Consider the following 11341-nt stretch of genomic DNA (forward strand, 5'->3'; position numbering starts at 1 on the left):
GGCATCTGTTTGCTAAGTGGAACCGTAGCTAGCTAATATATTTGATGTCATTCTGACTTACCCTAATGTGTAAGGCTTTGTCAAAGAAAATCAAAGGCTGTTAGCATGTTATTGGTGAAATTTGATGAAATAAGTGTTCACCAGAAATGTAATTACACTGAACAAAAATATGAATGCAAGGTGTTGGTCCCATGTTTCATGAGCTGAAATGATCCCACACATTTTCCATAGGCACAAAAAGATAATTTCTCGTCAATTTTTTTTTTTTTTACAAATTTGGTTACATACCTGTTAGTGTGCAGTTCTCCTTTGTAAACATAATCCATCCACCTGACAGGTGTGGCATATCAACAAGCTGTTTCAACAGCATTATCATTACACAGGTGCCCCTTGTGCTCGGGACAATAAAAGGCCACTCTAAAATGTCCAACATAATGCCACAGATTTGAGGGAGCATGCAATTGGCATGCTGACTGCAGGAATGTCCACCAGAGCTGTTGCCAGAGAATTGAATGTTAATTTCTCTACCATAAGCCGCCTCCAATGTCATTTTAGATCATTTGGCAGTACGTCCAACCGGCCTCACAAATGCAGACCACGCGTATGGCGTCATGTGGGCGAGCGGTTTGCTGATTCAACTTTGTGAACAGAGTGCCCCATGGTGGCGGTGGGGTTCGGTATGGGCAGGCATACAGACAACGGACACAATTGCATTTTATCGATGGGTATTTGAGTGCACAGAAATACCTTGACAATATCCTGAGGCCTAATGTGAGGTCAATTCTTTAAAGGTATATCTTTTTTTAAAGGTATATGTGAACAACAGATGCACATCTGTATTCCCAGTCATGTGAAATCCATAGACTATTGTCTAATGCGTTTATTTTAAATGACTGATTTCCTCATATGAACTGTAACTCAGTAAAATCTTTGAAATTGTTACATGTTGTGTTTTATATTTTTGTTCGGCATACATTAAATTAATGACAAAATGTGATGAAAATATACCTTTTTTCCCTGAGCAAACAAATTGTAAAGATATTTGATTGATGTTTAAATGATTATTTAATCAATTCTGGGCGGTACATTTTTGTCCACTTTACAATGTTTACTTTTTCAAAGTGTATGGAAGTGTTACGAAAATGTTACCAAATATTTACTATATATTCTTTTATAATCATGATTAGAGAACAGAATTTAAATGTATTGTGCTCCAACAAATGTTCTAGTCATGCTTAAATAACATCTCTTCTCCCTCTGGTCACCAGGAGCACAACCTTGACTGGTTTCCACGGATGCGGGCCATGTCTCTGGTCTGTAGCGATGCGGACGGGGAGCAAAATGAAATCAGGAGCCTACAGGAGAAACTGGAGTCTACCATGAAGCTAGTCTCCAACCTCTCTGGACAACTGACTGAGCTCAAGGAGCAGGTGAGTCGACCCTTTTGGCTGTGACTAGATGGTGGTCTGTATAGATATTGCTATGAAAATATTACATTATTTCAATATTTTTCCATGTCATTTGTGTAGCTTTGATCTGTTTGATAGCAACTCTTTGGCTTGTAGGTGTAGAGCTTACTAAAATCAGAAGGCAATGACTCATAGTGCACAATGCTGCAGCTCATGTGGCCTTCAACCTGATCTGATTTACGTCATTAAGCAAGGATTAGTTCCACAATGACTTAGCTCACACTGTATTGTGGGCATCCTAGTCAGAGCTAGAGCATCTTTAAATGCAGTAATTATATTTATGTACAATAATCTGGTAGACTTTATATGCCCATGGTCAGATTACAGTAAATTGGCAAGATGATAATGATGATCTTAACACCTTTTATTATTACCAATATTATTAGAATGACAACGATCATAATGGCAATGACTATCATTTAATTATACAACCTTTATTAGTTGTGTTCGGTTCAAGAAAATGTTACTGGTCATAAATAATTTCATCGAACTCTGCATACTGTTTCTTGTAAACAAAGTAGTATTTTGGTCTATCAATAAAATTAGACGTGTCTATGAGGAAGTGGGTGTTATCTAGACAATGACCCAGACAGAAGGAAATGGTTGTTGTGTGGCTAAAAGGTTTGGGTGAGGGCACAAAAACCCTTTTCTCTTGATTATTCATTACTAAATATCTCCATAAATACATGTTAAGATCTAAATTGGTTGATGTCTAACTTGGCTTTTGCACGTTTTTTGCACACGTACACAAACATGGACCAAAATATGAAAATTAACTTTGAGTTTAGTTGACAGACAAATTCAGACTAAACTGTGCTTTTTTTATTTTTACATTGGACTGTTTCAGTCTCATTTTCCCAGAAGTTGCCTTCAGTGCCTCCTGTCCCCTCCCTTGCCTGTAAGAGTCTTAATCATGCTCCATGGCACTCAAACGTGGCACAAACAAGAAAATGGTTTCAAAAACAACTGGCCCAGACAAGAGCTCCATCTGTTACATAATTCCAACGAAAATGGATTTAATTAGTTTGCTGTGGCACAAATAAAGAGTCACATTCTACTGTAACTGAGTTTAACCAGTGGCCACCCCCACAGCACTCTCACAAACTTTAATGCTGCTCTTTCTAGCACTTCCCAACATCTAATAATTCATTCCTTTTATAACGCTCATCTCATGACCAACAGCGTTTGTGAGGGTATTTGTATTGCCTTTGCCATTGTATGTTTGCAATATTAAGATTGCAAAATCTTTTTTTAGGACACTTGTTTTGTTTTAATACTTCAGTTTATTTCAAACGGATGTCGTCCCTAGTGCCATGAAAGCCAACATCTTGCATTATTACTCATGAGCCTGACTTGAAAGTAAAAATGTATTTTACTGGGGTTTCACTGCTGGTTGTTTGCTTACTGTGGTGTACATGTTGTTAGACAAGGTGACGTTCTAAAAGGGTAGAAGGATACGTTTCAGATGAAACACTGAAACCCTCCCGTTAAACTCAAAAGCTTTCACTTCGTTGCTGTGCAGCATTTGCAGGCATGGACAGCTTTTTAAAACTTTATCTGAAAAAGAAACTTTAGCATCCGCTTATTTGGAGGCTAGTGTCAGACACCGACAGTAGATGTGACAGAGCAGCAGAGGTACAGATACAGAAAATGAGAGTTGAGCAAATAACCCAGCTCCTGTCCCGTGTGTTGTCCTCTAGATGACAGAGCAAAGGAAGCAGAAACAGAGAATTGGACTGTTGGGCCATCCTCAGCATCCTCAACACGCCAACCCCCAGCAACCTGCGTGAGGCTGAGGATGCCCCCAACCTAGCCACAAGACCCAGGAAGACCCACTTCTACTCCTGCTTTGTGTTTGCATAGAGAACAGAGTGCAGAATCTTCACTTAGTGGTCACTCCCGCCTTCATACTGTAGCTACCGAGTGTGAGTGTGAAGCGTAACAGTAGGCAACACACTGACATAGCTAGTCATATAATTGTGATATGTAGGTTAGCCCACAAAGGTATAACAAACAAGAACACTCACCAGACCCAGACACCCCATCTTTTTCCCAGGCCATTTGGGATTGGTGCCAAATGTTTTCTATGTAGAAACGAAAGTGAATTCTCATTATATGGCCTTTACTGTGTGAACTTGAAATACAGCAGTGCTGTACTGGACACAGGAATAGGTAGTCCAACGTGAAGATGACACTGAGAGACATGGAAAGAAACATCTTTTTGTATATACTACTGGTATAGCAAGCAGTATTTAATGTCTTATTTTTGTATTTTGTGCAATATCACTACTTAAATATGCAACCACCTCCTTGGTGTATGAATTTAAGTTGTTCTTTAAGTCATGCCTTATTTAATAGGGACAGAAAACATTTTCAAATGGGAGCTTTATTTTTTATTATTTTGCTTCAAATTAAATAGGGACCTGTTGTTAGACTTCACATATGGAAATTATTCCATGTAGAATAGCTGTTGGCTGGACAGATCAAGTTACATGCATTGTTCTGGGCTTTCTGATTTTACTTGTTTTATTTATTTCAGAATGTTTCATAAAAAGTATTTAATACGCTTAATAGAGATATAGTATTGTCTGAGAGCAAGTATAGGTCTTGTTTTCGGCTTCCTTTCTGCAAATAAGAATGTGTCCTACCTTGTTGTACTATTTTATGATATTTGCTTTCTTATTTAACTGGGATAGTGGGAGGTGTTAGGACATTTCATCCAAACAAATGTAATATGTTAAAATATGACCAAGCTGTCATGATTTGTTAAACTTTCCACATTTTATTGCACTAAATATTATTAGCATCTATCGTCCAGGTTTGTCATGTTTTAATTATACACCTATCATGTGTGCCATTTGTCCCTGTAAGACGTATATTTGGCTACTGATTTACTAGTCATTGTGTTTTTCATTGTTTTATTGTTCAGCACATCTGTTGAGTTCTCAATTCTGCTGTTTAATACTTTTTTCAAGCCATTGTTCTTGTATAGGGACCTACGTTTTCAGAAAGGTAATATGGAATTTAAAGCGGTGTTACTGGAAATTAATGTTTAAAGGACTAATTTAAAATAGTTAAGTACTGTCAGAATTGTAAAATAATGTAGAGTTATTTAATAAAATATACAGTATGTAATTCTCCTTTATATCCACCATTGAATCTTGTCACTACACAGAAGGCTAATGGGCTACTAACCTTTTATAGGAAAGGTTGTGATTGAGATAAATCACAGATGCTGCCTAAATCTGCTTTTAATTCATGAGGCCTATAGGCATTTTATACATTTTACAGTGACTCAATTCTGTATAGGCAGTGTACTCTGTTTAACCTCAAGTTGCAGTGTAATGGGTTTATTTGCATGGTTAGTTTTTATCGGTGGGTGGAACTACTTTGAAATGTTCTAGACAACTAGCAAGTCAGCTTTGTAGTTAGCAGAGAGCCCAACGGCCTTCAATTTTTCACAATTTACTTTATTTTTAAGATGAATATTGTGGATCTCATTATTGAATTTGTAAATATATGTCCATATATACACATCTGGCCAGTGTCCTGAAGAGGTATTGACTTTAGCTTGATAATCAGTTACTTTGTATCAAATGTTGAAGGAAAGCTATATTCCAGTGTTGTAGTCCATTGCAAAATTCAGCTGCAAAGGTCAGAGGTAACATCATTTCCCCCCTATTTTTTTCACCTACTTCTACAGTGTCTGCTTTTGTTATAGAAAATATTACTTAATTTGTATTCAACTCTTTGTAAGTATTGTCACAACTATTGAGGCATTTATACACAGTATACAGTTCCAGTCAAATACTGGCAACCTTGCACTTTTTCAAGGGAGGTCAATGGAGCAGAATGTTCTGTTTTTTCTAAACTGGTTGTATGGCTACTTTTAACCCTGTAGGCACCTGCCATTTACCACAGGTGAGATAAATTACACATTAACGAGAATCACTTGCCTCTAACCAAATTAATTAGAATTGTGAATAATGTAGTCCTGTCCATTTTTGTGAAAAATAATAATTTCAGTTTAGATTATTTTTCTTCTTCTTGGTCCTATGCAGTTGTAAATCAAACAAATACACGTGTGAACACAATGTTTTCCCCTTTTTTTCTTTCTTAATTTAAAAATATATATACATTGTCAATTGTATGCGGGCACTGTATGCGGGCACTCTGGTGCACAGACGAGCACAAATCAAAAGAGAAAGTGTTGTAGAGTCAAATCATCCTCGCTGGGTGAAATGTAGCTATTCAGAGAAACGGAGCATGTTAAATGAAAGATAAATGGACTAGTGCGTGTCTGTAGACTCGAACATAAACAAGTTTACAGAATAGCCAACCTCAGTCACAAAAGGAGTGTGTGTAATTGGCTGGAATTAAAACGGTGCGTCTAGCTTAATTGGGGGACTTCCCTGCAGGATTCCCCACATACCTAGGGGTTACTGAACTTGTGACTAATTATATAGGTTATATATTTATTTACAGTGCTTTGGGAAAGTATTCAGACTCCTTGACTTTTTCCCCATTTTGTTACATTACAATCGCATTCTAAAATGGATTAAATCAATTTAAACACAATAGTTCATTATGACTAAGCAAAAACCGGTTTTTAGAAATGTTTGCAAATGTATAAAAAAAACAAATGGAAATATCACATTTATATAAGTATTCAGACCATTTTCTCAATGCTTTGTTGAAGCACGTTTGGCATCAATTACAGCCTCGAGTCTTCTTGGGTATGACACTACAAGCTTGGAACACCTGTATTTGTAGGATTTTCTCCCATTCTTCTCTGCAGATCCTCTCAAGCTCTGTCAGGTTGGATGGGGAGTGTTGCTGCACAGCTATTTTCAGATCTCTCCAGAGATGTATTCGATCGGGTTCAAGTCCGGGCTCTGGCTGAGCCACTCAAGTACATTCAGAGACTTGTCCCGAAGCCACTCCTGCGTTGTCTTGGCTGTGTGCTTAGAGTTGTTGACCTGTTGGAAGGGGAACCTTCACCCCAGTCTGAGGACATGAGCACTCTAGAGAAGGTTTTCATCAAGGATCTCTCCGTACTTTTCTCTGTTCATCTTTCCCTCGATACTTACTGGTATCCCAGTTCCTGCCACTGAAAAACATCCCCACAGCATGATGCAGCCACCAACTTGCTTAACTGTAGGGATGGTGCCAGGGTTCCTCCAGACGTGACACTTGGCTTTCAGGCCAAAGAGTTCAATCTTGGTTTCATTAGACCAGAGAATCTTGCTTATCATGGTCTGAGAGTACTTTAGGTGCCTTTTGGCAAACTCCAAGCGGGCTGTCATTTGCATTTTACTGAGGAGTGGCTTCCGTCTGTCCACTCTACCATAAAGGCCTGATTGATGGAGTGCTGTAGAGATGGTTGTTCTTCTGTAAGTTTCTCCCATCTCCACAGAGGAACTCTAGAGCTCTGTCAGAGTGACCAAGGCCCTTCTCCCCCGATTGCTCAGTTTGGCAGGGCGTCCAGCTCTAGGAAGAGTCTTGCTGGTTCCAAACATCTTCCATTTAAGAATGATGGAGGCCATTGTGTTCTTGGGGACCTTCAATGCTGCAGAAATGTTTTGGTACCGTTCCCTGATCTGTGCCTGGACAAAATCCTATCTCGGATCTCTACAGACAATTCCTTCGACCACATGGCTTGGTTTTTGCTCTGACATGAACTGTCAACTCTGGGACCTTATATATAAGGTCTTATATATATAACAGGTGTGTGCCTTTCCAAATCATGTCCGATCAATTGAATTTACTACAGGTGAACTCCAATCAAGTTGTAGAAACATCAAGGATGAATAACGGAAACAGGATTCTCCTGAGCTCAATTTCGAATCTCATAACAAAGGGTCTGAATAGTTACGTAAATAAGGCAGAGTATTTCTTTTATACATTTGCAAAAATGTTGAAAAAACGGTTTTCACTTTGTCATTATTGGGTGTTGTGTGTAGATTGATAAGGGAAAGAATGTATTTTATCCATTTTAGAACAAGGCTGTAAAGTAACAAAATGTGGAAAAAGTCAAGCGGTCTGAATACTTTCCAAATGCACTGTATCCTGGTTGAGAAGGTTTGACATAGGGAAAAATGGAGCAGACTAGGTCTGTAATTTGGAATCTAACAGCCTATTTAAAATAGGCAATGGTCTATTACAATATTTACAGTGCTTAGTGAAACTTCACACACTCCTTGCAGTTTGCTGACTACAATGCAAAGTTTGCTGCCTAAAAATGTTCTTAAATGTTATCTTAAAATAGATCAAATGTGTTTTTTGTTCCTATCGATCTACTCCACAATTTCAAAGTGAAAGAAAAATGACAGAAAATTCTAGATCTACGTCTTGATTGCGTACGTCTTCACACCCCAGAGTTAATAGCCTACTTGGTCAAAGCACTTTTGGAAGCTATTACAGCTATGAATAATTTTGAATAAGATTCTACCAACTTTGCACAACTTTCAGGGCAAAATATATCCTTTTTCTTTTACATCGCTCAAGCTCAATAAATTTGGTTGGGAATCATTGATGGACAGCAATATTGAAACTTTGTCTCAGATTTTCAAGTCAGGAACAGTCAACACCTCTTGGAAACCCACTGGGCACAGAGGTCAATTCGACGTACAGTACCAGTCAAAAGGTTGGACACACCTACTCATTTCCTTTCAAGTAAATTTGTGGAATTTACTTCCTTCTTAATGCATTTGAGCCAATCAGTTGTGTTGTGACAAGGTAGGGATGGTATACAGAATATAGCCCTATTTGGTGAAAGACCAAGTCCATATTATGGAAAGAACAGCTCAAATAAACATAGAGCAACGACAGCCCATCACTACTTTAAGACGTGAAGGTAAGTCAATCCAGAACATTTCAAGAACTTTGAAAGTTTCTTCAAGTGCAGTCGCAAAAACCATCAAGCGCTATGATGAAACTGGCTCTCATGAGGGCTGCCGCAGGATGTATAGGGCAAGCTCCCCAAATACAGGTGTGGCAAGCTTGTAGTGTCATGCCAAAGAAGACTCAAGGCTGTAATTGCTGCCAACGGTCCTTCAACAAAGTATTGAGTAAAGGGTCTGAATACTTATTTATGTGATATTTAAGTTTTTTTATTTGTAATAAATTTGAAAACCTGTTTTTGCTCTGTCATTATTTGGTATTGTGTGTAGATTGATGAGGGGAAAAAACAATGTAATCAATTTTAGAATTAGGCTGTAGCGTAACAAAATTCATAATATTTTCTGAATGCACTGTATATCGTCCAGACATGTGCACATCTTACAGTTTAAGCCTACTAGGCTATTTACAATTAACGTCCATGAAAATATGTTGTCATTGCTGGGGACATACTGTAAGTGTGTATGCTGTGTGGCCACTAGGCAGACAGGCACACTCATCTCATAAAAATAGAGGACTCATCTTTATATCCGTGCCATAGAGCCCCACCGTAGAGGTGTCATAATACCCATAAAACCAAACAGGGAAATGGCCCAATCGTTTCTCCACCATTCATTTTCCCCATAGTGAATTTTTGGAACTCTTTAAAATAAGGCCTGTGTTTCATGTGGGCTTACCCTGGTGTGACGTTTTGATAACCATGTAAATTTCTCTCGGACAAGGGTGACTTTTAGTAATATATTCGGCTCTATTTACTCTCAGATTCAAAAATGATAATTGGCATCAAAGTAGACATCAACAAGACTACAAATCCCTGCAAGCTCCTGCATGTCATCTCTATCTGACACCTTTGCTAAACAGGTTTTGTGTCAATTTAAAACTTGCGCAAGACAGTTCACGGACTTGTGAATTTAAAGAAATATGAATTTATTCATTACTAAATGTAGCTAATATTAGAAGCTACAATCCACAATATTAAAGCTGATCTACCCCCTAAAAAATAAATAAAAATATAAAAATTGATAATTAATCTAGAGAATCTTTTACCTTTGCCTCAATTCGGCAGGGTCGTCCAGATCATCATCATTAGCAGCTAATTAACATTTCATTTTTTGGGGGGCAAATATATTGATAAAAGTCACCTTATCCTAGAGAGATTTACATGGTTATCAAAACGTCACGCCAGGGTAAGCATACACGAAACACATCCCTTATTTTAAGTGTTTCTAAAGTCCCTTATGGGAGAAATGAATGGTGGAAAACAGATTGGAACCATTTCCTTGTTTGACCACTAGGTTTATGGGTATTATGACTCATACTGTGGTACTCTATTATAGCATCTGTGACAGCATGGGCAGTGCTACTGAGGCTACCACCCATAGGAATCCTCACTCAGTTGACTACTTTGACTACTTTAAAATGGTGGAAGCCCTCAATGGCAATGTTCATGCTAAAATGGTTATATCCTTGATGAGTACTTACACTAATAGAGCTGAGACATAGAGAATGACAGCAGGGATCAGGGCTTAGTTCTGTAAGTTTTTACAATCTGGAACATTCAATTGAATTGAAAAGATGCTGTACTGAACGATCAGTTAAAAAACGGTGAGGTTGTGGGTTGGGAAACGCTGTCAGAATGGCCACTGCTCTTTAAATGCGTCACTCATTGCTTCAAGCCATACCTTGCCACACCCATCAAACTGGAGCAAACATACCTCATTCTGTTCAATAACTTTTTGTGGAACAAAAAAAAACAGTTCAGTACAAACTGTTCCACACCGTAGTAAACATTCAAGCGATCTTAAATCACCTCTGGTCTCTGTTCGCGTGGCCATGAGGAGCTCAACGTGACACCTTGGTGCAGCCGGAAACAACAAACCGATCTACAGCATCAAGACTCATCCCTCCGCAGGTGCACGTGCACACGCAAATGGGTAGTGTGTGGACAGCATGTCAATTCTGAGCCTATTGGCACATGCAAGAATACAGATCAGCGTGGAGGAAATAAAACAGGCAATGTGCCACCAAATAATTACTCCCACGTGGCATTAGGTGTTTTATTATTGTTTAATATGTAATAGCCTACATACATTATTGACTGTACTATTAGGTTGGATGGTTTAGCTTATTTGGGATTTTTTGTCATGGCCATAGGCCTACGTGTATATAGGCTTTATCTAAACCTACAATTGAAAACCTACTGAACATGATAGTGTAAACAAAACATAGATTTATATTTTCACACTCACACTCACAAATTGAATAGGAGGCTACACCAGAATGGAAATGTGTGTTCCTCCCTGCAAATTGCTTTCTGTGGATGTTTTCTCAATTGTAATAACATTTAGCCATAGAAGGTCTGACCTACATTCCTTACATTTAAAAAAAAGAATAAGTTCAAAAAATATATAGTATTTTTGTTTGCTCATACAGTCACAATAAAGGCCTAGTTCACATATTTGTATGTATTTGTTATTTATTTGTATTTCTAATTATCAGGGGGTGCCTCAGCACCCCTACTTCCTGTGGCTATGCACTTTCCAATTCCCCACTGTCCTATAATAAGTTATAAACCTTCCTAATATAGAGTTGCACCCCCTTTTGCCCTCAGAACAGACTTAATTCGTCGGGGCATGGACTCTACAAGGTCGAAAGCGTTCCAGACCCATGTTGATTCCAATGCTTCACAGTGTTTTGACAAGTCGGATGGATGTCCTTTGGGTGGTGGACCATTCGTGATACACACGGAAACTGTTGAGCATGAAAAAAACAGCAGCCTTGCAGTTCTTGACACACAAACCACCTACTACCTACCATACCCTGTTCAAAGGCACTTAAATATGTTGTCTTGCCCATTCACCCTCATTGTCTCAATTCTCTCAAGGCTTCAAAATCCTTCTTTAACCCGTCTCCTCCGTTTCATCTACACTGATTGAAATGGATTTAAAGTGACATCAATAAGGGATCAAAGC

General features: G+C 38.4%; 1 protein-coding gene across 3 annotated transcripts in view; it reads left to right on the plus strand.

Annotated features, from left to right (window-relative positions):
- The window catches only part of LOC115137202 (inositol 1,4,5-trisphosphate receptor type 1-like), a 156219-nt gene extending 151605 nt beyond the window's left edge, over positions 1–4614 (plus strand). For all 3 annotated transcript variants that reach the window (XM_065027815.1, XM_029673420.2, XM_065027808.1), the window contains 2 exons: positions 1269–1430; positions 3170–4614. In XM_065027815.1, the coding sequence (XP_064883887.1) occupies positions 1269–1430; positions 3170–3259 (252 nt within the window). In that variant the 3' untranslated portion in view covers positions 3260–4614. The remainder of the gene's footprint in view (positions 1–1268; positions 1431–3169) is intronic.
- The last annotated feature ends 6727 nt before the right edge of the window (positions 4615–11341 follow it).

The sequence above is a fragment of the Oncorhynchus nerka genome, linkage group LG2 (assembly GCF_034236695.1).
Source record: "Oncorhynchus nerka isolate Pitt River linkage group LG2, Oner_Uvic_2.0, whole genome shotgun sequence".
Taxonomy (NCBI): domain Eukaryota; kingdom Metazoa; phylum Chordata; class Actinopteri; order Salmoniformes; family Salmonidae; genus Oncorhynchus; species Oncorhynchus nerka.